The 26,255-nt window shown below is 36.6% G+C and overlaps 6 protein-coding genes across 11 annotated transcripts; 3 read left to right on the forward strand and 3 right to left on the reverse strand.

Moving 5' to 3' along the window:
• The first annotated feature begins 5,549 nt into the window (after positions 1-5,549).
• On the forward strand, positions 5,550-11,699 carry LOC113284548 (5'-3' exonuclease-like). 3 transcript variants are annotated; one of them, XM_026534045.1, is made up of 15 exons: positions 5,550-5,981; positions 6,069-6,243; positions 6,356-6,435; positions 6,714-6,752; positions 7,345-7,363; positions 8,465-8,518; positions 9,000-9,127; positions 9,206-9,274; positions 9,435-9,520; positions 9,933-10,042; positions 10,205-10,255; positions 10,328-10,404; positions 10,716-10,760; positions 10,947-11,021; positions 11,230-11,699. In XM_026534045.1, exons 1-15 carry the CDS (start codon positions 5,841-5,843, stop codon positions 11,359-11,361), a joined length of 1,281 nt encoding a protein of 426 aa, XP_026389830.1. In that variant the 5' UTR covers positions 5,550-5,840; the 3' UTR covers positions 11,362-11,699. The 3 variants fall into 3 exon arrangements, with proteins under 3 accessions (XP_026389830.1, XP_026389831.1, XP_026389833.1); XM_026534046.1 differs by having other exon boundaries at positions 10,346-10,404; XM_026534048.1 differs by having other exon boundaries at positions 10,205-10,213.
• Positions 11,700-11,866: 167 nt separating this feature from the next.
• Positions 11,867-12,607, reverse strand: LOC113280717 (pentatricopeptide repeat-containing protein At4g16835, mitochondrial-like). Its single transcript, XM_026529304.1, has one exon. It carries the CDS (start codon positions 12,605-12,607, stop codon positions 11,867-11,869), a length of 741 nt encoding a protein of 246 aa, XP_026385089.1.
• Positions 12,604-13,047, reverse strand: LOC113280718 (pentatricopeptide repeat-containing protein At5g27110-like). The gene has a single exon (XM_026529305.1). It carries the CDS (start codon positions 13,045-13,047, stop codon positions 12,604-12,606), a length of 444 nt encoding a protein of 147 aa, XP_026385090.1.
• A 15-nt stretch (positions 13,048-13,062) lies between these two features.
• Positions 13,063-14,139, reverse strand: LOC113280719 (pentatricopeptide repeat-containing protein At3g53360, mitochondrial-like). Its single transcript, XM_026529306.1, has one exon. It carries the CDS (start codon positions 14,137-14,139, stop codon positions 13,063-13,065), a length of 1,077 nt encoding a protein of 358 aa, XP_026385091.1.
• A 2,052-nt stretch (positions 14,140-16,191) lies between these two features.
• LOC113278559 (DNA polymerase I-like) lies at positions 16,192-22,643 on the forward strand. Of its 4 annotated transcripts, none has more exons than XM_026527369.1 (15): positions 16,192-16,529; positions 16,622-16,862; positions 17,050-17,128; positions 17,395-17,433; positions 17,953-17,988; positions 18,797-18,850; positions 19,369-19,496; positions 19,563-19,631; positions 19,839-19,924; positions 20,425-20,534; positions 20,677-20,727; positions 20,835-20,893; positions 21,431-21,475; positions 21,668-21,742; positions 21,976-22,643. In XM_026527369.1, exons 7-15 carry the CDS (start codon positions 19,371-19,373, stop codon positions 22,084-22,086), a joined length of 732 nt encoding a protein of 243 aa, XP_026383154.1. In that variant the 5' UTR covers positions 16,192-16,529; positions 16,622-16,862; positions 17,050-17,128; positions 17,395-17,433; positions 17,953-17,988; positions 18,797-18,850; positions 19,369-19,370; the 3' UTR covers positions 22,087-22,643. The 4 variants fall into 4 exon arrangements, with proteins under 4 accessions (XP_026383154.1, XP_026383152.1, XP_026383153.1 ...); XM_026527367.1 differs by having other exon boundaries at positions 17,953-17,984; XM_026527368.1 differs by having other exon boundaries at positions 17,953-17,971.
• Positions 22,644-23,295: 652 nt separating this feature from the next.
• LOC113278560 (MLP-like protein 43) lies at positions 23,296-24,078 on the forward strand. The gene is made up of 2 exons (XM_026527371.1): positions 23,296-23,518; positions 23,605-24,078. Exons 1-2 carry the CDS (start codon positions 23,332-23,334, stop codon positions 23,757-23,759), a joined length of 342 nt encoding a protein of 113 aa, XP_026383156.1. The 5' UTR covers positions 23,296-23,331; the 3' UTR covers positions 23,760-24,078.
• Positions 24,079-26,255: the final 2,177 nt, after the last annotated feature.

The following is a 26,255-nucleotide window of genomic DNA, read 5'->3' on the forward strand; positions in this document are numbered from 1 at the left end:
GTTTTGACTCCGGATATTGATGTCCATAGTGCGACTATCTGAGTAGAGCTCTGTCACTTTATATGAATTTTAGTATGCTTGAGTGCGAACTCGTGTACAACAATTGGAATTTCGCATCAGGGTACTTCCTCCTGTAGTCAATAAGTATGCCAACCAAGGAGATTCTTAGTGCCTTCCAAGGTTCTGGTAGATAGCTAGGGTCTGGAGTATAAAGGTTTTGTGGGTATACCTCTGGTAAGCCTCCGAGACTATAACTCGGCCACTAGGGACACCTAGGGGTTAAAGGCTTATTGCATACGCTTAAATGCAATCGACGATGCCTGCGACATTGAGTTAGATTTTATTCTATTTCTATTTTTCGAGGACTAGCAAATAATAGGTTTGGGGTATTTGATAGACACATTTTGTGTCCGATTTGTCTCGATTCTATATATTGTTAGGGCTCATTTTTGTACTTATTATGGTGTTTTATTTATTTGTAGGTATTTTTGGCCAATAAATATTTTTGGAAAAAATTGGCTCGAAAAGTTTTCGGAAAGCACCCGGAGGACACTTTCTATTCGGACCCCCGGTTTGGATAAGGGGCACCCCCAGGACACCCCTTAAGGCAGCTGCGAAAGGCACCCTTACTTTGGATAGGGGGCGCCTCTTTATCTTCACCAGAATTTTGGCGGGAAAAACTGAATTCAAATTCAGTTTTGCAGCGGAATTTTCAGGCGAGATTTTGCTGGAGTTTTGGCCGGATTCAATGGGCCCTTTGGATTGGATATATCCTATTATGACTAAACAGGGCTGGTAGGTGTGATTGGATCGAATGAGTTGGGCTAGATAAGCCGGAAGAAGAAACAGAGGAGCTGGATGTTTATCGAAGTTCTGTTGATGACTAGGAGGAGATTTAGTCGGAGTTTTACGTGGAGATGGATTGAAATTTAGTTGATGAGTCAAAACAGGATTGCTATGAGCTTTAGATTCGATAAAACAGTGATAAATCTTCGGTTTGAGCGAAACAGGGAAGTGAAGTTATTGTCGGACTTTCTGGTTATATATATGGGAGTTGGCGAGATTCTGGAGAGGTTAACTATATTTGGGACTCTATATTACCTTATTTGAGAAGTTTACAACTCATAGAACCTCGTAGAGAAGCTTGGCAGGGAAAGAAATCCCGAGACTTTGAGGTGGAGGAATGATAAGAATAGCCGAAGATTTCTTGGAGATTAAATCAACCTGTGGGCTATAAAAGGAGTTGGGATAGCTCATAGAAGAGGGACGCAACCTTAGGAGAAGTTTAGAACCCAACAGAGAAGAATCAGTCGAGTTGCAGAGCGAGTTACACCAGCAGGAAAAGAAGAAGAAGCTGAAGAACAAACACCATTCAAAACAGTTGTTCTGTCAGTCTTAATATCTCAACACTTAGGCGTCTCAATTTGTAACACTGCTACAGTAACCAACAAGTCTCTGTAACAGTTCGTCGTTTGTAACAGCTTCTTTGTAGCGCCAATACAGCGTTGCAAACTGTCCGTTTTATTGTCTTCCTTCCTTTTAATCGACTTTTGAACCATAAACCAATATTTAAGCAAGTGATTAATATGAGGAGCTAAACCCCATTGCTGAGGCGATAGAGGAAGCTATTTTTCCAACAAAAAGTTGTATATTCTATTTTATCTTTTTATTTGCAATTTTATTATGATTATTTTCCTTGAACTAATATCGAATATGATTTTTATTTGAGTAATTATGATCTATTTTGATGGAGTATGCTTAGTTTAAGACTTTTGATGCTTCATACTTGGTATTTACAATTATTGCTTTTGAAAATCTACTTGTTGCAATAGTAAGAATCAAATTAAACAAGAAAATTGCATGAATACAAAGATTAGATTAAATCACCTTAAACTTGGAAAATAGTGGAATCTTAGCCTCAGTGTTCTTTTAATATTGATACCAACTTTGTCAGTGTTTGTTATAATTATTAGTGAGTTTTCTATTTAGTTTTGAATTTAAGTCTAAAGTTATCCTTCACAAGTTCGAGAATCGAATCACTTTTTACCACTATATACAAATCACATCAGGGGCATGTGTTACAATGCTTCTCCAACTCTGGATACTTTGAGGAATAGTATTATTATCAATGGTTGTATCTTATGTAGAAAAGCTGATGAATCTAATACCCATTCGTTTATGCATTATGAAGAGACTATGAAGCAACGACATTTGTTTTTCAATAGTCTCAACTTAGTTTGGGTTTTCAGAGAAGATGTCAAAGCTAATATTTGGGAATGGAGCAGTAGGAAAGTAAATCCTTTGAAACAAAGGTTGTGGGGCTTGATTCCTTCTGCCATTTGGTGGACTATATGGAATGAGCGCAATAACAAGATTTTTAGGGGCGAATTTAAGAATTCTGATTAGATCCTTGAAAAAGTAAAAAATTTGCTTTATAATTGCTCTATAGGCACCGGTTTTACTCTCAATACAATGCTTCATAATTGGAATGCATTGTTAGGAACCATTAGCTCTATAATTTTTCAGTTTCCTTGTAATTCTTTCACCTGGTTTTGACAGGCTCTTTACTGTCATGTAATGCAACTTGGTAGCTTTTTTGTTTTATCAGTTCTGCTACTTCTTTGTGACAAATCTGATTTTCTTTATTAATATAGACCTTTTTGCATACGGTCCGCGAGTTATAACCCCAAAGGTGTCACATCCATGCACAAAAACTCCACCAAAACAAAATGTTCACAAAAACTCCATTTAACATAAACTGTCTATATTACCCTTATACTATTTAAATCACCCCAACAAAAACAAAAATCAACCCAACCTTTAAATTTTATTATATTATCACCACGAACAACAACCCACCACCAGCAACACCACCACCACCCGTCGTCGCCGTCGCCACCGACCACCTTCGTCGCCGCCGCCACTGACCACCGCCGCCTCCACCGACCACCACCGCGCCACCACCAGGAAAATGATGAAACCAAAAATTGGTTTCACCAAAATAAGATGAAACCAAATTTTGGTTTCATCATAAAAGAAAGGAGAAAGGAGAAGAAGAAAAAATGAAACACAATAAGATGAAACCCTCCACCACCGTCAACTGCACCGCCCCCATCGCCACCACAACCACAACCACCACTACCATTACCTCCTTAACTAAGACTAATTTCAACAAAAAAAAATCCACAATAAGATGAAACCTACCACCACCGTCAACTGCACCACCCCCATCGTTGCCACAACCACCAGCACCACAACCACCACTACCATTACTAGGGCTGCACATGGGTCGGGTTGGGTCGGGTTTGGCCTCACCCACCACCCGACCCACTGCTGGTAGGAAATTGAACTTTTCACCCGCAACCGACCCACCATAACAATGGGTCGCTTTTCACCCGACCCACAATAAGGCGGGTTGGGTCGGGTCGGGTGGTGGGTTACCCGTCATATTTTATATCTTGCGGGAAATTGAAATCAATTTCAAATGAATCCCTAGATTTATTTAGAAAGTCAAGAACAATCAACAATACATAGAGTTCAACTAGTTGGGAACAAGTTTTAAGTTGATTCATACCTTCAGTTCACTAATCAAGATTCAAGAACAACGAATTGACGAAGGAAGAAGAGTCTCCGTGACTCTGTCTCTGAGAAGGAGAGAAGAAGAGGCCGAAGTGATAGGTGTGGGCTGCGAGTGCGATGCTTAGTTAGGGTTAGGTATTTTATTTTTTCAATCCAATGGCTGAGATTCATTCTAGGATAGAAAATCTAAGGGGTAGCATGCTAGGGAATATTGGGCGGGTTGGTGGGTCGGGTCGGGTGAAGGAAGTTCCTACCCGCAACCGACCCAACATACGGTGGGTTTTCACGTGCCTCACCCATAGTCGACCCATACCTAGGTGGGTCGGTTCGGGTACGGGTATTTTTCGACGGGTGTGGGTCGGGTCGGCGGGTCGAGTCGGTTATGTGCAGCCCTAACCATTACCCCCTCAACTACAACTAGTTTCAACAAAAAATAATCCACTTGTATCCCACCATCAAAAATTGGCTTCACATATATTAATATTCAACAAAATTAAAAAAATACGATGAAACCTAACTTCAGCCAATTCATTACACTTTTAACAATGCAGACATACACCTCTTTAATTGTAACCCATACCAGTCCTTTATGCAACACCTGAAGCTCAACTACAACTCTCATTGCATTAGCACCACCCTTACTCAGTTAATCCATTCTTTATCACTTCCATAACTTCAGTTAAGGTCACCACTACCAACAAAACTTCTTCTTCAATACCTGGAGTACCAGTACCAGACCCTGCTATACACATTCTCCCAATTCATACACACATATAATCAAAACCACAATTGTACATACAATCGAAACCACATATTGTCATTTCACCAACATAACTTCAATGATGAAACCAAACATGCCGTCTTCCAAGTCAGACCGAATAAACTAGACAAAAATCAGGTGAAACCAAAATTTGGTTTCATCATAAACTTAATTTTCATCATTAAAATCTTTTGTTTCATGACAGAAAATAGGCAAGTTTATGATGAAACCAAATTTGGTTTCATCATTAGTTTACTGTTTTCACCAACCAAAACTGTCAGAATTTGATGAAACCAATTTTGGTTTCATCATAAATCTGTCATTTCCCAATACAATATTGGTTTCGGCTTTGAAGATGTATCATCATTTGCTGGTGATGAAAACATCATAAGGTGGTGGTGGTGATTGTAGAGGATTGAACGAGGAGGCGGAGGTGATGTTGGGAGCGGATCTGCAGGTACTGGTGTTGATTGTAGATGAGGTGTTGTTGGTGGCCGATTTAAAGGTATTGGTGGTGGTTTTAGATGATAAAAGGAGGAGGTAGAAGTAGTATTGGTGGCGGATCTGATGTACTGGTGGGAAAAACAAAAATAAGAGGAGGCGGTGTTGTTGATGGAAAATCGGTAGACGGAGAAGAAGAAGGTGATGATGGTGTTAATGGAGGAGACGGAGGTGATGATGGTGTTAATGGAGGAGACGGAGGTTCTGTTGGTGGCGGATCTGGACACATCGGTTGGTTTGATGGTGGCGGAGCTACTGTTGGTGATAGATCTGAATAGAAATAGAAGAAAAAGAGACGAAGGTTTCGTGGAGGAGACGGAGATGTTGTTGCTGGTGGTGACGGAGATGTTGTTGCTGGTGGTGACGGAGGTGTTGCGATGGTGTTCATGGAGAGATATTTGTTGCTGCTGGTGTTAATGGTGGTGGGGAGATGAAGACCGCATAAATAGAAAAAAGAAAGGAGAGAAGAAGAAGAAGACAAGGTAAAAAGGGTATGTTTGGCTTTTTTTAAAGTAATAAAAACTAAATTTGCACATTATTATTTGACCTGAGATTTTTGTGTCACTTTTTAATTAAATGGTTTTCATTTATTAAAAATAATATGGCTGGATTTTTTGTACCACGTGTTTGGTCATCTTGGTTTTATATGATTAGTTTTGTTTTGTATAAGAAAAAAAAAAAAAAAACTTTGTGGTGCTCACTTGAAAGAACCGCATTGTGCTGGTTGCATCCAGGAAAAATTGGAGTCAGTTTCTGGGTGTGACAGTGGGCAGACGATACACCAAAAAGGTTCCACCTATCTAGCCAGCCGCATATGTCCACAACCCCTCCATCATTTTCCTAACGGGGGAGTTTCCCGGGCGAAAATTTCCCGTTTGTATAAACCCTAATTTCTTCAACGAATTTGAGCTAAAATCTTCGTCTCAAAATTACAGATTGAAATCAGGGTTCACATCACCTTAGAAGGTCATTAATCATTCAATTTTGAAGCAAAAATGTTATGAATATGTCTTGCTGCTTTCGAGTTGCCGACTTCATCAGGAGGAGTTGCCGTCGCTCTGGAATACCTCAGTTGATGATTGGATGCAACATCCCTGATAAGCAACAACGTGGATTGATTCCTTGTTCATCGTCTTTAAAGGTAATTTCAGCATTTTCTTAAACCCTAAACCCTTAATGTTAGTGATAATTGTAATGTAGTTGAGTAAATTTGGTGGTTTTTTTGTAGGGTTATTGTAATTTATCTGATGGGTTAGAGTCAGAATCACCGGGAATTACTTCAAGAGTAGTGAATTTGGCTAATCGTGTTGAACAAAGTGTTAAGCTTAATAATACTTGGAAGGGTAGAGTGATGCTTATTGATGGGACTTATATGATTTATAGAGCGTATTACAAAATCCTAGGTATGTTTCTGTCAATGCAGTTTATGATTGAGACTAAGATTCTTGTGTTTTGTATTTTGGTATTCTTGCTATGTCTCATTTTCTATTACGTACTGTTGGATTTTGAGAGTAGCGAGGTTGGATAGGGACCATTACTGGAATGCTGATGGCAATGGAGATTGGGTCTATACAATATCTCGGGCTTTGTCTCTCGTAAGTTATGCTTGTAGTTTGTGTATCTGATTGAGAAACTGGTCTGTTGCATCTCTTATACATGTGTGCCTTTGTTCCTTTATTGAATATACATCTTCGCTTACCAGTATATGTGTGCTTATGTTTTAATATAATCTAGTTAGCTCAGTATATACTTGATTCGCGCTTTCTATGTTGCTATTGTCTTAAAAGGTTGCTGCACGATAGCTTAATAATATATTCCTGTTCTGTTTTGTAATCTTGGAACTTTCAGCATTTCTGACATTATTTCTTTACAGATTCTTGATGTGCTTGAGTTGGGCCCTTCGCATGTTGCGGTATGCTATTTTCTGTTTTTCTTCTTGATTTGCATAACTCAGTTAAGATTTAATGAAGTGTCAATTTTTCTTTCTTCTCGTCCAAACTTGTTTTTGCCTTTCATTCTTTTGTTTCTGTTGTATTTGGCCTATCCCATTTAGGAACTGAAAAAGGTTTTCTAATTACACGCCAGAGCCTAGAAATCTCAACAATCGGTAGGGTCCATATTTTCCATCAGCTTCCGCAGTTTACGTGTCAATTCAGTATGAAGCGCTTCAGTTATAGCAATATTGCTAAGTTTCTATAGTAGATTGGCTAGTAAAATCACTAAAGAATCAAGTCATTTTGGGATGATCCGTCCAGATTCCACATTAAGTTGCTCAGTATTTGTTTATTTTTTTATGTATTAGTTTCAAATTATAAATTTGCTAAGAGTCTCGTATAATAATTATGAAAGAAAGAAAGAACAGTTTTTTTGGTGACTCTATGTTCTTCGTATTTCATACACTCTATCCTGTCAATATTGAGTTTTCACACTGTTTTTCCTTTTTCCTTGCGTTCAGATGTGATTATTATGATCGTATCTGACATATGTGCATCTCTCTGATGCAGGTGGTGTTTGATCATGATGGTGAGATACATAAGTTGGTATTAATTTTTCTATTACGTCTCTTTTCTGCTTGTGCTTTCACTAGTTTACTTTTGTGTCCTTGTATGCTTTTGTTGCATAAGTGAAGTCTTATTCGTAGTAGGTGCTGGAATGAGTTCTGATTCTTGAGCATTTCTCTCACAAATCCCTTTTTTTTTTGATGAAAACAAATCCTTTTAAAATGGATTTGGTTTTGAATTAGAGGGATCACCAAAACGGCATCCGCCGACCAAGTTTGGCATCAGCCCTTCGTAGCCAGCCAATCCCCTTAGCACGTGGATTTGCATGAGGCTCCCTTCTAATTAAATGCCATATACTGTGAAACCCATTTGTAAAAGGATTTGTTTTCATCTAAAAATAAGAAAAAAAGGGATTTGTGAGAGAAATGCTTAAGAAAGGAGTTTCGCCTCTGAGTGTTTTAAACATTTTCATTCACTCTCTCTCTGTTTCTACAGTAGTTGGATACCTGTTTAGGCTGCCACCTGCATTTTTCCAACTTATAGTTCTATACTTTTGCATGCTTCCAGGATGCCTTCGCACTTATGCGTGCGCAAATCATAGTAAGAAATATTGTCTCGAAAAGCTTAAACTCTGTTAAGCATTTGGCAGAGCACTGCTCAAGCTTTTAGTAGAATCCAATTAGTGGAAAATGCTATTTAGGTTTATGACTCAGTTTAAGTTTTATAACCATGCTAACTTTATTGCAAGCGGCTCTGGGAACTCTAAGGGGTTCGTCAACCCATTTCAAGAATCTGGGTAGGGAACTTGGGAGTTCATCTATTGTATTTGCTTAGGTTTAGATGTTGAAACAATTTTTTTGGGCGGTATGAGTCTTTTTCCTGCCAAAAGACAGTCCGTTTAATGAGTTGTACCAGGTTTTACCTGGCCTATATGATTAATATTGGGCCTATATGTTTAATTTCACGATCAATAGGCTTGCTTTGTCTAAAACGTTGTAAGTATCACGTGAGAGTACGCATTTGTAAAAGCAGGGGTCTTCGTATTGTGTCCTTATATCTTGGTTATTGGGTTCTTGAGTGGTAATTTTATGTAAATTTTGAGCACACCAACTTTCTTCTTCAGGAGTTCCTCTTGGCCGTGCTTCTGCTTCGTTTAGAGAAAATTATAATGGAAAAGGTAAGATTTTAAAACTGTACAATTTTCTTTACACCAATATCTTTCTGCTGGCATGTGGGTTAGCTGGATAAATGAACCTCATTTTGAAGCTTGTCTTTTGATAGTGACATGACGGTGTTTTATTGAAGTTAATTCCGGATTCAGGTATCTATTGGGAAGCACAACTTATTCCAACGGAATGGTTCACACTTGTACTTGTCGAATGGACATTGTTACGCAAAGTGTGTAAAATTGGTTTCTCTTTTTTTTTCCCTTGCAGAAAGATGATTTTTCATCTTTTGTTCGTTTCAAAAATCTTAAATTTCTTTTTTTGGTAAATGTTGCAGTTTACATGCTGTATTTGGTTGTATTATCTCATTTGATCAGTCACAGCTGCCTTTACTTTGGTGCCTGTTTTATCTATACTTACTACCAGAATCCTTGCACGATTCATGTTCACCTCTCATCTAAAATACTAACTATGTTCTTCAAATTTTTGAAGGTACCAATTTTCGTCACATTTTATATCCATCATACAAAGGCCACCGTAATGCTACACCAGATACAGTAATCCAGGGACTTCAATACTTTAAACTGTCACTCAGAGCTATGTCAATTCCAGTAATTCAGGTAAGAAATATTAACGTGCAGCTACATGTATAGAAGAATAAATTGTGACTGTCAACTGATTGTGAATTGATAAACCAGGTACCAGGTGTTGAAGCTGATGATGTAATAGGAACTTTGGCTGTTAATAGTGTTGCGGATGGATTCAAGGTAGCTTACTTAAAGTTGCTATTTTCTTGCTATAGTGAAAACGTTGTAATATGATGCTGATATATGGAGGTTTACTTTGCATTATGATCTAAACTAAATTTGGATGTTTCATTGCTCATATCTAACCCTGTGCTAATATTAGCATCTTTCTTATAAACAGGTACGTGTTGTCTCCCCTGACAGAGATTTCTTTCAGCTTATTTCACCTGCAGTACGGCTTCTACGAATTGCTTCGCGTGGATCAGAGTTAGTGTCTTATTAACATGCAATTTTTAAGTGATTTTCAATGGTAGAATCGTCTAAAAACAATAACTTGATTAGGCGTTGTTTATTTGCAATATTTATGTTTGCTATTAGAATTTAGTTGTGTCCTATTCAAGGCAAAGCTCATGTTTTATTTCCCAAGTTGCCTGGATGGATTGTTGACCTACTTCAAAAACCAAGTTTTGGGGTGAATGATCATACTTTCAGGGTTTCTTTTGTGCCATTCTAAGGATCTCGTTACTGACGATGTAATCACTTGATAACCTAAAATCCTCTAACCAATAGGCTAGAAATTTTCCTCTGTACTAGCATAAACTATCCTGATTATATGGAAAATTAATACACCATCTGAAAGAGATGTTATTTGATGAGATCTATGGTTTCTCTGGCATAGGATGGTCTCTTTTGGAGTCGAGGAATTTGCAGAAAGATATGGGGACCTGAAGCCATCTCAGTTTATTGATATGGTATCTCTACTGGGTGACAAAACTGATAATATTCCAGGTAATTTATCCTTCTATCATATCTCAAAATTAGATAAGAAGCTCTAAGTCGCTGCTTTGTCTGTTAAGCATCCAGTGTAGGGTCTTATCTTCCTCTTTACATCTTGCTGCACTCTAATCTTTTTGATGCTCATTGAACTAACCGAACTGTCTTGCATTGCAGAAGTTAACGGTATTGAAGATGCAGATGCTCTGAAGTTAATTATTAAATTTGGTTAGCTCCCTTTTTGTTATTTTTTGAAAACCCTAGATGGTTACTGCTCAGTGAATAAACTTTTGTCAACAGGGTTACATATATTCTCAGGTACTTTAGAGAACTTGCTTAAATGTGTTGATCAAGTAGAGGAGGAATGCATTAAAAAGGTAACCCTTGAATGTTAATAGCGTGTAACATGGCATGTTCCCTATCGAGCTACAGGCTCATTCCTACATGATCACGGTCATGGGTTTTCTTTTCTTGAACTCTTTTGGATCTTTGTATCCTGTAAATGTCAACATATTCCTCAATTTGCAGTTTGAGACAGAATTTAATTGAAAAGGAACTTCACAAAAGAATCAAGGATTATAACAATTAGACCGCTGTTATGAAATTCTGTTGTCTCATTTCGCTATTTCCCGTTACGGTTCATTTTTGATAGAATACTTCTAAGTCTGTTATATTGGCTGTTTATTAGGCATTGGTCTCAAATGCTGATCAGGCTATATTAAACAAGAATCTGGTAAACTCTTTTCTCGTCAAGTTTTTCTTTTCCTAGCAAATAAAAATATTCCGTCTTCCCAAAATCATGTCTTAGAAGTTAGAATGTGGAACTTCTAGATTATGATCCTGCCTTGCAAAAGTACATTTATGAGGAATTATGTGGGAATGGTAGAGATCTTATCAGCTTACATTAACATTTTGACAGCTGATGCTGCGATCCGATCTTCCATTCCATAAGGTTCCATTCAGGACAAGTGATCTCCTGTTCAGGAAACCCAAGGTATGTTCAATTTCTTCTGCCTGTATTACAACTACCACCAAGGGCCAATTCTGGGGAAAGTTTTGTGTAGCATGCCACCAGTCTGATTCGTAGTTATTGTATCAGGATGCATTATGTTTGGTGTACTTGTAAATTTATCTACCATCAGATGTTTTTTCCGTTCTTCTTATCTATGTGTGCCTTTTCTTTTTCGTACATGGTTATATAGGATGATGGTGAGAAATTCAGGAATCTCTTGACAGCTATAAGTGCATATGCGGAAGGACATTCTGCTGAGCACCTGATTAGAAAAGCAGACAATCTATGGAAACAGCACACCACAGCTTCATATAAACAATAGAATACAGTTCCTTCATTTAACGCCATCGATAACATCATCCATTCACACTTATCTTCCTCCGCAAAGCCAGATACTTGCTGTGGCCATAAGCAGTTGCTGGAAAGCTAGTTCAAGCTGGCGTATCATCTGTGACATCCGGAGTATGAACTCCACTTTGTAGATTATTAGGGCATACCTACATCTGATAGTTCAAAGCTTACTCTAGAGAAACCAGAATGAATGTAATCTTTACATGGGATTCCCATGAAATATTGTAACCCATTACAAATTTTTATAAATTGTACAATTACTTGTGTGGTTACCTCAGCATCACACCCCCAATTTTGTTCTTTAATGAAAATAGAAGTACTGTTCAGAAGCTACTCTGTGTTTTGGCGTTGGGTACTTTCACTTTTCCAGTTTGGCCAAAAAATAAGCAAAAATGAAAATAAAATAAAAGTATCACTTTTCCTGGAACGGTTCTGCTAATCATACATATCAACACACCAGTAATTGACAAAGTTATTTACCAGTAATCTCCGCAGGAGCAACAACCTTGCTTGAAGTGATGGAACCTATAATTATCTCTTAATACAATATCTCTCTTGCTGATCTCTGGAATAAACTTCATAGCAGTATGAGAATCCTGGCAAACTCGAAGGTTCTTGAAAACTCGAATTGGTTTCCCAGTCGGCAAGTTTAGAAGGCCAAAGCAAACTGCAAGATTTTCACTGTGATACAAAACCTGCTCTTCTTTCGAAACTCCAACACCTTGATGAAGCACCAAACTTGTGTCAGTAGCATATCCGATGTCTTTGATTTGCTTCACTAAATCATTTAACTTGCCATATACTTTCGGCATCTCAGTATGCTTCATGTCTCTTGAGTAGAATCTGTGCATCGCGTTACCGACTTCTATCCAGCTACAACCTGGTTCTTTCTTCAGTTCACTGAGTTTCAGTAACTTCCGGATTTTCTCGACATCGCCCCATCTCCCTGATTCAGCATACATGTTTGACAGGGTAATGTGAACCGTGGGATCTCCTGGTTCCAGCTTCATTATCCGTTCTGCGACAAATTCTGCCATCTTTAAGTTTCTGTGGGAGCGGCAAGCAGCAAGTAACGGTCTCCAAATTGAAGCTTTGGGTTTGAACGGAAGATTACTAGCGAAATCTTTAGCTTCTTCAAGTCGGCCAGCTCGACCTAATAAGTCGACCATACAGCTAAAATGTGACTCTTCTGGAATGATTTCATAATCTCGGATCATTGACGCAAAAAGGTCAGTCCTTCATCAACCAATCCTGAATGACTGCAAGCAGAGAGAACAGCAACAAATGTAGTACTCGTTGGCTTTATTCCTTCTTCTTCAGTCATCTTTCTGAAATGCATAATAGCTTTCTTCGGATACCCATTTTGTGAATAAGCTTTAATGATAGAATTCCATGAGATCATATCTCGAGTTGGCATGGCATGAAAAACATATTCTGCATCTGTCAAATTACCACACTTTGCATACATTTCTATCAGAGAGCTTCCAACATGCATATTCGATTCACAATTGAATTTAATCAAATGAGCATGTATCTGTTGGCCACTTGAAAGAGATGGTATGGAACAACATACTTTAAGAACGTTCGAATAAGTGAACTGATCACATGAAACACCATTTCCAAGCATTCTATCAAAAGCTTCTAGTGCTTTCGCCATCATGCCATTACGAACCTATGCAGCTACTAACGCATTCCATGATACATGAGATGCTAAAACTCCCATCTCTTCAAACTGCTTCCTTGCATCATCCATTTGCTTAGTTTCTGAATACATATCTAAGATTGCAGTCCCAACAAAAACACCTGAAGCCATACCAAATTTAATTGCTTGAGCATGAATCATCCTACCATACATAGGAACTAACATACCACCACAAGATGCCATGACTACCACAAAAGTATGTTCATTTGGATCTTCTCCGCTCTTTATCATATCGCAAAACTGCCTCAGCGCCTTCAGAAAACACTTTTGCTGGTAAAATCCCGTTATAATTGCTGTCCAGGAAATCAAGTTTTTCTCAGGGAGTTTCTTAAACAAAATCTCAACTTCATCCATCATTCCAAACTTACTATACATTGTCAAAAGAGAATTACCGACAGCCGGGTAAGCAAAATACTCCATCTTTACAATATAAGCATGAAGCTGTCTTCCTTCTTCAACTGCTCCAACACTTGCACAAATACTTAATCCAATCGAAAACGTATAATGGTTAGGTTGAATATCCAAGCTAAAAACTTGCATACAATAATTCAAAGCTTCATTATACATCCCATTACTTGAATAACCAGAGATGAAACTGTTCCATGATACAATATCCCAGTCAGATGATTTATCAAACAGTTTACAAGCACTCTCAAGATCACCACATTTCGAATACAGACTAACTAAAGTTGTGGCTACAAACTTATCTTGATCAAACCCAAGTTTGAGCACTAAACCATGACATTGTTTACCATGACCAAGATTTCTGTTTTTGCTACATTCACCTAATGTACTAATCAAAGAAAATTTATCAAGATTTTTTTCAGCAGCAAACCCATTACTGGAAATGTCATCTGTGATGGATATGTATGTCTCTTGATGGGTTTTACTAAATGTTTTGACAAAATTTTCAAATTTGGAGATACTGCAAAGCTTTGGATTGAAGCTTTTTCTGTAGATTGGGAGAATATTAATGGGGATTCTCTGGTTTTCAATGGTGAGACTCGGGAGTGAAGATGAAGTTGTCATGAAGTGTCCATACTCCATAGTAGCAGACCGCAAAGTTCTACCCAAAGCTCCGGTAATTAAGTTATATAAGCATAATTCAGCAGCCCATATATTAGCAAAAGAAGCAAGAATCAAAAATCTTATACATATGTCAACCTATCTACGACAAAAAGTAAGAATACCAAATATATTAACCAGTGTTTTCGATAAAAAAATAAATTACACTCTTATCGTACTACATTACTTGATTAATGAATTTTAATATTTGCATTTAACAAAAAAAATAGTTAAAAGCGCGTTTGAATGTCACACCAGAAGTTACTTTTTGATTTTTGGAATCAGAAAATCCAGAAATTAATTTGAATATACAATTTCACAATAACTTATTAAAGCCAAAAAGTTAACATTTTTTTGTAAAGCAAACTAACTTCTATTTTCTGACTTGCTAAGCTATAGCAGTTTTTTGTGTCATTATCTATTCGTATTCAGATATTCATGGACCTGATGCTGAAAACAGTGGGCCCAACTATGTCTATTGCTAAGAATGATTTTCTAGGATCATGGTTTTTTTAAGGGGGGCATGGTTTTATTAGGCTATCTTTCCTATAGTTATATCGGGTGTCCTAAAATGTTGAAATGACTAACCTATTCTTAACCTAATTTAATTTAAAACCAACCTAATAATCACCTATATATATATATATAACAACCACCTCTTCCCACCACCACCGTCCACCACCGCCGATTACTACCACTACCACCTCCGATTATCACCACCACCAACCACCGATTACCACCACCACCAACCACCACCACCTATATATATATATAGCTTAATTTAAAACATTAACAAAGAAACCCATTACTTGTCATTCGTTTTTGGTTTAATAAATGAGAAGTAATCATCAAAATGAATTGAAAATGGAAGTTGCAGAGAGGTTTAATGGAGGTTCTTTTTTTTCAGAGAAAAGTTCGGTTACGTCGCAAAAAAAAATTCTCAGCCGAACTTTTAGTTCGGTTACATTGCAAAACGTTCGGGTTCGTCGCAAAAAGTTCGGTTATCACGAATTAATTTTTTCTTAACCGAACTCAGAGTTCGGTTGATTCGCAAAAAAATACTTTTAACCGAACTCCTTGTATTAGAACAACACAAGTCCATAAGTTCGGTTCCTTCGCAAAATAAGGATATCACCGAACTTTAAGTTCGGTTGGTAGAGCAATTTGATATGTAACCAAACACACAAGATGTACCCAAATAAATTGTTAAGTTCAAAGTTCGGTTACCTACCATTTTATACTAGGTAACCGAATATAACACTGTAACTTTGTTTTTTTTTTTTATTGGTGAGTTCGGTTAGATACGCTTTTGGATAAAAGTTTGCGAACCAACCGAACTTCTAGACCCTAAAGTTCGGTTACATTGCGGGCAAACCGAACATTACATTGTACGATCAAAACCTCCATTAACGAGCGAGTTCGGTAATCTGCGTGTTTGGAAAACATAACCGAACTACACTTTCAGGTGTGTTTGGTTACATGTTCTTGACATATGGTAACCGAACTGGCCCAAATCTACATAAAAAATTTCATTTTTTTGAAAGTTTGGAGCAATTAAGCCAACATTATCTAAGTTTGAAGCATACCTGATAACCCAAATGCTCTTCCTCCGGTTGTGGTTGGTAAAATCCATCATTTTCATCTTGAGATTGAGTTTGGGGAAGAATACAATCACCATCTAAGAAATAACTCATATCCGGATCATTGTGAAGATTAACAAATACTCTAGGAGAGGAAGGAGATGAAGATTCAGATGTGCTATCATCAATTGAATACTCAAGATTAGTGAACTCATTTTTTTTTATTTTCCATGTTTTTCTTCTTCATCTTCTCTAACTTTACTCACTCAATAATTCTACTTCTTTAGCTTAATGATTTCACTAATGATTTCATTAATCATTACCCAAAATTAATCAGGAAGGTAGTTTAAGTATTAATATAAATATTTAGATAAGGGATGACCTAGATTTACTTCTAAATATCTTACTAAAAATAGAACCATGTTCCAAAAAAAAACCAATCCCCAAAAAAAAATCGTTCATCGCTAAAACCCTGGGCGTCTGCTCTACACCAATCCAATATTTCTCTAATTTTGTCCGGAGAAAGGAATTTCCCGGGCGAAAAATCGTCGTTTAAATCTCAACCCTAATTTCTCCGTTCCAAATTAGGGTTTAACATCAGTATCATCAATCATTTCAATTTTGTAGCAATATGTTATGAGTATGGCTAGCTGCTTTCGAGTTTCACATTCATACCTGAACTCCTTATGGAGGAGTTGTTGCCATCGCCCCGGAGGAGAAAGGCTGTTAATACCGCAGCTGATGAGTGGGTTCAGTCCTTGCTTCTCCATCTCATCATCATCATCTCGAAAGGTATTTCCAGTTTTCTTAAACCCTAAAGAAGTTCATTTCAGTGACTGACTTCAATTGGGGTTTCCGTTTGATTTTTGGTGGTTGATTTTCAGGGTTACTGTAAATTATCTGATGGTTTAAAGACTGAATTACCTAGACTTGTTACTCATGCGGCTACATTACATGGTAATTTAGTGGGCAGTGCTGAAATTGAACGAGTAGTGAGTGGAGGAAACTTTGTGAATTTGGATAATAGGGATGAAGTAAAGGGTGGTACAGTTAGTGGTTCGAATGGTCGAGTGATGCTCATTGATGGAACTTCGATTATATACAGAGCGTATTACAAGCTTTTAGGTAAGTTATGTCACTGCAGTTAGGTTCTTGTACTAAATGAATTGACTAAAGTTATGCTAGTTATTCTTTTTAAGACAACAATTTGTAATTGGTTTTGTATGTGGTGGTTTGCATTATGGGTTTTGCTTAATTTTGGGTATTATTTTCTGTTTGCGTTGCTAATTTATGAATTTGTGATTTGGATTAGCGAGATTGGAGCGGGACAACTTACCAAATGCTGATGGCAATGGAGATTGGGTTAATACAATATTTCAGCTTTGTCTCTTGTAAGTTGTGCTTATTTTCTGAATATTTGATTGTGAGAAGGTTTTGTTAGGTTGATTGCATCTGTTCAACGTTGGGTGCCCTTGTTGTCTTTTTCATAGCTACATGTTTCGTTATTAATCTAGTTGAGTTAGCTCAGACTCTATTGGAGTTGCTTTCTAGTTGCTGCTGACCTAAAAGTGGTGGTAACACTTGTGGATGTTTTGGTGTAATTTCTTTGTCTGATTTCTTTTTTTAATTGGCATTTCTGACATCCATTTCTCTACAGATTCTTAATGTGCTCGAATTGGTCCCGTCACATGTAGCGGTATGCTTTTTCCTTCTAGATTGCATATTTCGCTTAAGATTCATTTAATTAGCATTCATTTCATTTTTTCTGCAAAATTTATGTGTCCTTTTATCTTTTGTTTCTTGTTGTCTGCACTTGGATGGTAATGGGGTACTGAAATGAAAATAACGCTTTGCCGTGTTCGGTTATCATATTTAGTGTTAGTAAAATTGCTATATTCTCTTGGTAAATTCATCGGTGATTTTCTCAGGAAAATAAACAAGTTATTACAGTATGGTTCTTACTAAAATTTAATCCTACGTCCAGCTCCAGTGTTCTTACTTATATGCACTCAATATACCTAAATTTAGATTGGTTGAGTCTTATACAATGATCATGAACGGAAAAATATCTGTTTTGGTGGACTGTAAGTCAGTCGTTTCTATCCTGTTCAATCCAATGTTTGGATGTAATCTGTTTTCGCCTCTCTTCTTAATATTGATATTCACATGAGATTACCGCAATGGTGTTTGACAAATGAGCACCTTTCTGATGCAGGTGGTGTTTGATCATGATGGTGAGATACATACGTCGGTAACATCATTTACATCTCTGTTATGTGTATGATTTCATTTGTATGGTTTTGTTCTCTAAGTAAAGTGTTTATCTTTGTAGAATAACTCTTTAAGCAGCCAACTGCATTTTTTTTTCCAACTTGTGTGTTTGCCTATCCGCTATGCCATCAGTACTACTACTATATTTATAATTCATAAGATGTCTTTGTACTTACGCTTGCACGAATTGTAATAAGATTAATTGTCTCGAAAAGCTTCAACTTCATTTACGAGTTGCCACTTGCTAGAACACTGGTATAAACCTTGATTATGAGAAAATGCCATTTAGCTTTACTGCTCAATTTGAGTTATGTTATAGACTGATATCACATGCTTCTGTAGAAACTCAAGCTCAAGGAATGTAGTAACCCGTTTTCAAGATGTTCTGTGCATGGGAAACTTGGTGATATTTGTCAATTTTATTTGCTTTTCGTTAGATGTGGAAATAAAAGTGTGAACCAGTATAGGCATCTTTTTTAACAATGTAGAGCCCATTTGGTACCTTTTACAAATTTTGTCTGGCCTCTATGTTTAAACTCTAATATTAATAGCCTTTGCTCTTTGAAAACCGTTTTAATTTGCAGATGAGAGTATACATTTGTAGCAGGTGTCACTGGAGTGTATTCTTATTTCTAACTTATGGTCTAGGTTGAAGTGTTACAATGTTATATCGTCTGGTTTCATCAACTCATGATAGAGTCAGTGGGATGTATTTTGGATTCTTGGTTCTTTGGTATTTCGAGTTGTCACTTAGAGTGAAATTTGAGCACACCAACTTTTCTTTTCAGGAATTCCTTTTGGCCATACTTCTGTTCCGTCTAGAGAAAATTATAATGGAAAAGGTAACATTTTAAAACTTTAGAAGTTTTTGTATACTAACCTCTTTTTTTCGGCCTTTGGAATAACTGGACTAAGCCACGTAGTCCTGAAGTTTGTCTACGTTGTTAGTGCAATCGGGGCTTAGGTTTTTATCGGATTTAATTCTCGGATTTAGGCTAGCTACAGGGAAACAGAAATTATGCCAACAAAATGCTTCACAGTTATATTTTACAAATGGACATTATTACTCAAAATGTATGAAATTGGTATCTGTAGTTCCTCTTAGAAAGCTCTTGTTTCATGTACTATATGATTCAAGAACTTCCTTTTCCTCCATAACAACCTATGCAGTATAAATGACGTTTTGTGTTGTTTCTTTTTTCCCTGGTGCATTGATCTATTATTTGGTTATTTTATTGGATTTGACTTCATAGTTTCCTTTTGGTTCGATGTCTGTTTTAGGCCATCCTTTTTAGCAGAACTGTAGTAAGATTCATGTCCTCGCATTCAATAGACTAATTATGTCCTTGAACTTTTGAAGGTATGAACTTTCGCCACACTTTGTATCCAGCATACAAGGCCCACCGTAGTCCTACACCTGATACAGTAATTCAGGGACTTCAATTCTTGAAAGCATCAATCAAAGCCATGTCGATCCAAGTAATTGAGGTAATTGATATCTTTTATCTCAAAAAGAAATATGTGACTGAGAACTGACTTAAGAACCTTAATCAGGTACCGGGTGTTGAAGCTGATGATGTAATAGGAACTTTGGCTGTCAATAGTGTTGCCAATGGATTCAAGGTAGTTGCTTTACCGTTGACATTTCGTTGCTATGGTGGGAAATGCTTTAAATATGATGTGGATGGTTGGGATGTTTGCTATAATTATGATTGCTAAACTTAAATGTTTCATTGCTCATATCTACCCATCAAGAATTGAGGCGGAAAATATGTCACGATTTCTCGATCTGCAAGCCTGAGCTAATTTTGCAAACTTTCTTTTAAACAGGTACGGATTGTCTCTCCTGACAAAGATTTCTTTCAGATTATATCACCTGCATTACGGCTTCTGCGAATTGCTTCACGTGGATCAGAGTAAGTGTCTAACTTGCAATTTTCAGCGATTGTCATTTGTAGATCTTCTTAAATTGAAAGACACTAAACTGAGTAACACTGTGTATTGGTAAAAAGAATTTCTGTCATACTGTGACGGTTGACCTACTGAATTTCTATGAAATTCCTGTCATATCTCTTAGATTTTCCTAGCCATTAGCTGACCTACTGAATATCTATGGAATTGAGATTTGACTGGAATAGTGGAATCTATGAAAGAAGTTCAAAACCAAGTTCTGGTTTTTTAGTTGCATCAATATCCAGCATCAAGAAAATCATTATCTCCTTCAGTGTTTTACGATGACATGTCATTGTCAAATGATTCAAACACCACATGACCTATAATCATCCAATATTGCTAAAAGCGAATGAAACATCTTCCTCTGTGCCTGTGCTAATGCTAATTATATTTGACTGTATGCTAATTGTATATACCTCCTACCGAATTATATCTGACGATATCAATGGTATTAATGGCGTAGGATGGTCTCTTTCGGAGTTGAGGAATTCTCAAAAAGATATGGAGATTTGAAACCGTCTCAGTTTGTTGACATGCTCTCTTTGACGGGTGACAAAAGTGATAATATTCCAGGTTTTGTGTTCTTTCCTAAAGATGAAAATTAGATAAACGTCATGCTGATTTATTGTTTATTCAGTTTAGGAATTATCTTATATCTTGCTGTACTCACCTTTTTGATGCCCATGCAACTAACTAAATGGTTTTAGAGGTGCAGGAGTTCAAGGTATTGGAGAGGTACATGCTTTGAGGTTAATTATTAAATTTGGTATGGATAATTTCTTTTGTTTTTCTCCGAATACTCTATATGGTTTGTAATCACTAAATCTAATATCAGTAGAAGGGTTAACTATTAGAATGGGGTACATTTCGTAGGTACTTTGGAGAACTTGCTAGAATGTGTTGATCAAGTAGCAGAGGAACGCATTAAAAAGGTAATCTTTCACCAGGTTATTAGAAGGTTGAACAGGGTTGATAAAAATGATTTCTCTTCTTCTTCATTCAGTACGGAAAGTGAGGATTGGATGTCACGATTTTTTCATTTCACTTCTATGTATAAAAGGTATTGTCTATTTGACATACACAGGATATAAAAACCCGAATAAATAATTGAACAAGGAAAGAAAATCTAAGATGGTGACCATGTAGGAATGAGCCTGTGTAACTCAACTAAGAATATGTGTCATTAGATGTTATGTGGGTTCAGTGACCTCCCCCTCCCCCTCTTTTTCTGTTTTATTTTTTCCTTTCTATTAATATATTCTCTTCGGAGTTTTGCCAAAAAAAGAAGAAATATGAAAAAATCCTACTGAAGAAAGTAAAAACTGTAAGAGAATCGTTGCCATTGGAAACCTTCACTGTTTTACTTCGGGACAATGGACTTGCTCGTTTATATAAAATTTGTTTTCTTTCCTTGTTGATTCAATTTTAGACAGAATACTCATAAGTCTGTTATGTTTGCTATTTATCAGGCCTTGAGATTAAATGCTGATAAAGCTATGTTGAGCAAGAATCTGGTAAGCTGTTCTATCCAAGCTTTTACTTGCCCTAGCAACTATTTTGTCTTTGCACAGTCATTCCTTGGGATGAGGGAGTCCTAGAGTATAAATCTCTTGTGAATAAACTTCTGCCTCCTTTCATGTTGATGAAATTTTTTGAGGATGTTTATGTGAGAATGTTATTGATTTTATCAAGGTTTCTTTTTGCAGGTGACGTTGCGTGCAGACCTTCCATCCTATATGGTTCCTTACACAACAAGTGATCTCCTGTTCAAGAAACCCACGGTTAGTGCTACTTCTTCATTCTATGCAATAACTATTAGAGGCAGAATTTTTAAGAAAATTCAAGTTACTACACTAATAGTATTGTACTAGTATCCATGGTAGTTGAATCAAGGGGAATCTTAAGTCTGGGCATTGCATTTGGTTAACTCATGAGTCATGATTTTTTATACCTTCGGCTTTTGTATTTCATCACTGAATTTTGTGTGCCTTTACTTTTTACTGCATGGTTTTAGGACGATGGTGAGAAATTCAGGAACCTCTTGAGAGCTATAAGTGCATATGCTGAAGGACATTCTGCTGATTACCTGATCAGAAGATCGGATTTTCTATGGAAAAAGCTTTAGATAGCTGCCTTTTTGACAAAGAGTACTCTGTAAAACTGAGATTTTGACAGAAGCTGCTTTCAGCATCATGCAAGCTCTTCTTCTGTAATATAACTTGTGCATATCTAGGCTGGTTTTAATACAAGAACTAAGAGGTGGCGAGTGGCTTCATTCATTCATTAATACAGGCACCATTTTATTTCAGAAGAATATGCTTGCTGCTGGCACTTTTCTGCCAACATCTGGCAACATCTTAATTTTAGTTTCTAAAATCCTCTGGAGTTCCTGCTCAGCTTGACTTGGCTGTCCTCTTTCTCCAGCTTTCAGTTTGCTTCTTCTTTTAGTTTCTGAAGAGCTTGAATTAGATTCTGTAAGCAAGTTTCAGAGTTTTCGCCCCCACTTATAGTTTTTGGGATCGAGCACTCGACAACATCTTCAAAAGTTATTTGCGTTTCATCGAGCTAAGACTGAATGGTCTCAAACAAATAGGGTGAATCAAGGTTCAAGTAGTTTTTGGCTAATGTCTTGAACAACAGTCAGACAATTCAATGTGTGTCCATCCGACCTGTTCTAATGAGAGCTGGATCCAACTTTTCATTGTACATATTAATTCATAATAACAATATCATGGTGAGTGTTACAGATTAATTCATGGCTGCTGGTTAACTGTGTTGTACACGTTGTTTCAACCAACTCTAGATCTGCCAACCTGTATAGGTTTGTATAGTTTCTATTTCACATGTATAATCCTGTGAAATAAGTAACTAAACTTAAAGGAGGTTGAGTTGAGGTTTTCATGCATGAGAAAATTCAGTTCTTATGGTATGGTGGGCAGTTTCCTCCCCAACCCAGCTTGTGGCGTGCCTAGGAAGGGTTTTTGCCTACCCATTTCTTACCGTCCTGGCTCCACCACTGGTGTACAAGAAATTCCATCAAAACATTTCTAAAAATGCTTTCACTTGCGTGTTCCATTTGTGCGATGGATAATCTGAGAAAATCGAAAGCACTAATACAGGAATCAGATTCAAGATAAGAGTCAGTATTACCTTTGAATCTCCTTTTATTAGGTATTGAAAAAACGGGTTTCTATGGACCATCTTGAAACCGAATGCCTTATTAATTTATTTTACTCGATTTACATGTAGTCCTAATCTGTATGTTCTTTTTAATTCTATAAATAAATAGGGCACCTCCTCGTGCAGACTTGCATCCATTTAACTACCAGTTAATTCCTTGCCACCTTAATTTCTAGGATTTATATATAAAATGGCTCAACTTCAAAAACTTGAGCTTGTGCATGAGGTCAAGTGCTGTCCAGACAAGTTATATCGTATGTTCACTCGTGATGCACCCCAACTATCAAAGTATCTTCCTAAAGTGGTTCAAAGCGTTCAAGTTATCGGAGTGGGTGAAATCCGTCTATGCACTGGCTTTGTGTGGAAATTTGTAGCTGGTAAGAGCTTTAAACGAAACGTGACACAGTCATAATACTGTTATGTTTACGCGTTTAAACGAAACAGACTATTTATGTAATCTCAGGGGGTGGATCAACGATCTCGACCAAGGAGAAGATAACGGCGGTCGACAACAAAAATAGGTCAATTACATTTACTGTCTTGGAAGGAGATGTCATGGAAGACTTTAAAAATTTCAGTTTCAAATTGGATATTACTTCCCAAGACTGGTACTGCTGATGGTAAAAGTTTGGTTAAGTGGTCCGTAGAGTATGAAAAACCTAATGAAGCTGTGTTTGATCCGGTAGGAATTCTCCAGGCATGTGAATTAGCTAGTATTGGAATGGATCTCCATTTGCTTAAGCAAGCATAGACAGGATACGCATGCAATTTGTAGAAAATTGATGATGTTGTGTTGTTTAAAAAGTAAAAACCAGGTGTGTCTAAATAAAGGCTGATTAATCTATAATCAATATCTAAATAAACAACGCGCAAATGGGGATACGTTTTTTAATTTGGAGATATGAATTACTATCCCCATCCAATAGTTTCTGCTAAGGGTGATTTTTGGATATGTAAATACTAAAATATCCTTCAATATTTTAACTTCGTTTCTTTTCTCCTTCTTTGTCGGCTTCTCTCCTTGATTTTTCATTTTATCCATTATTGATTTCAACACGATTTCATCATTGTCTCAAAAATTTCTCGGCGATTAATCTATTATATAAATATATCTCCTTGAAAGAAACATAATCATCGATTTGTTTTAAATGAATTCGTTTAGGTTAGAATCAAAAATTGTAACTGAAAATTTTCAGTTCCAGTTTTGTGCCGGCATTGTTTATTTTGAATACCATGCTGATATTTAGTACCTCCATAGTTTTTAGTTTGAATATCATGCCGGCTTAGTTTTAAGTTTGAATACCATACCGAGACCAAAATAGCTCAGAAAATCCATCCTAAAACTTGCTTATGCCGGCATGGTCGATTCTCAAGTATACCGTGCCGATTTTAGGACAATAACATACAAAAAATCTTGCGTCATGTGCCGGCATAGAAAATTAAGCAATGTACCATGCCGACCTTATTACTGGCATGCTCGATAATGAACTTTCTGTGCCCACATTGTACTTACAATTTAAAATTGAGAGATATTGTGTATCGGAAAGGTGAAAGTATGAATACCATGCTGATTTGATCCCTGTCGGCATGGTATTCATACTTTTACCATGCCGATATATATATTGAGTTTTTCAAGCGCAACAATGGCGAATTCAATGAAAAAAATCAAATTTCAAACATTAATACTTATACATGAGTAGTTGGAGCACTTATATGTTTATCTTATTCACTTTCTTGGATTGATTCTTCACCTAAGCTTTCATGATCACAAATATCTTGATTTAGTGTTGTTGCATCAACAAATTCAATGATAATGATTTATTCTAATGATTATCAAACAAATTTATTAACTTAATAACTTATATTTAACCACTAAACATGATTAGTGAGGGTAGATTATGAATTAGTTAAAATACATAGATAATGGGTGACCCTGATTTGATATTTAAATCTCGTTTTTGTTCTTTTCCTCTATCCCCCAATTAATTTTTTTTTCCTTATGAAATCAACATATTTATGGAACAAATCATACAAAGCTAGTGGTTGGCAACCTGGCAACAAGCTCGGCATATTCATAGTTTTATTTTACTTTTTTATTTTACTAATAATCACAAATGAATCACATTCATTTCACTAATAATCAAAGAAAGTTACATCAAAGTTTAGAAATAGACTAAACAAAAATGAAGGAAATTAAACAAGGCTTATTTTCATGGGTCGGGATGCCTTGACAAAACATTTTAACAAAAGCTTTTGACAAATCCTGTGGGTCGTAGGATTATTTGTATCCAATGGTTTATAACGTTGCTTACCTGGCAATTTAACTGGCTCTATATTCTGTTTGGCTGCTTAGGCATAGTTGGTCAAAATTCTACGTAGAATACTCATACTCTTTGACCGTCCCCGTTAATAATTCTGCTCCGATAGCGTTGAGAATTTTTTTTTTTTTTTTTTTTTTAACTGAAGCTTCAAGTAATTCTTTTCCATATGTGATGATGAGTTAAATCAAACAACACCGATTTCTTTTACTCTTTTCTTCCTTGTACATATATTGATTGTCGTGGATTTTCATATCTATGTCTTCATCAGAAGCTAATATACCCACTCAAAATCAGGCATGATAATCATGATTCACCATTTTCGACTTTGAGGAATAATTCCCCTTAAACCCAATATTATCACCTGCATATGAGGAGTATAATTAATTAGGGGACCAAATGAAATATTCTTGATTTTCATTAGGAGAAGAAACATTGCTAATTACAACACCAAAAAATCTTGTTTGTATGATTGCAGTGGTAGAGGAATCATTTATACAACTCATTACAGCTCCATTAGCTTGTTTTTTTAACTTAATTAACATTTCTACAAGAGATTGATGTCCATTACGTATTAATTCTGATGACCAAGTAGGAGAACTGTTGTTGGTGGTGACAATGGCGGATATATTCAAATCCAGTAGAAGTAGGACAAGAAGAAAATTTCTACGATGAATGATATCAGACATTATTAAAGAGATGGGTTTTTATTCTTTAGAGAAAAAAAACTGATCACGGTGGTAAGCGTAACCGTCATCAAGATGAGATCAGTAAATCACATTATTTCCTAAAATTT

Source organism: Papaver somniferum, chromosome 5, assembly GCF_003573695.1.
Source record: "Papaver somniferum cultivar HN1 chromosome 5, ASM357369v1, whole genome shotgun sequence".
Lineage (NCBI taxonomy): Eukaryota > Viridiplantae > Streptophyta > Magnoliopsida > Ranunculales > Papaveraceae > Papaver > Papaver somniferum.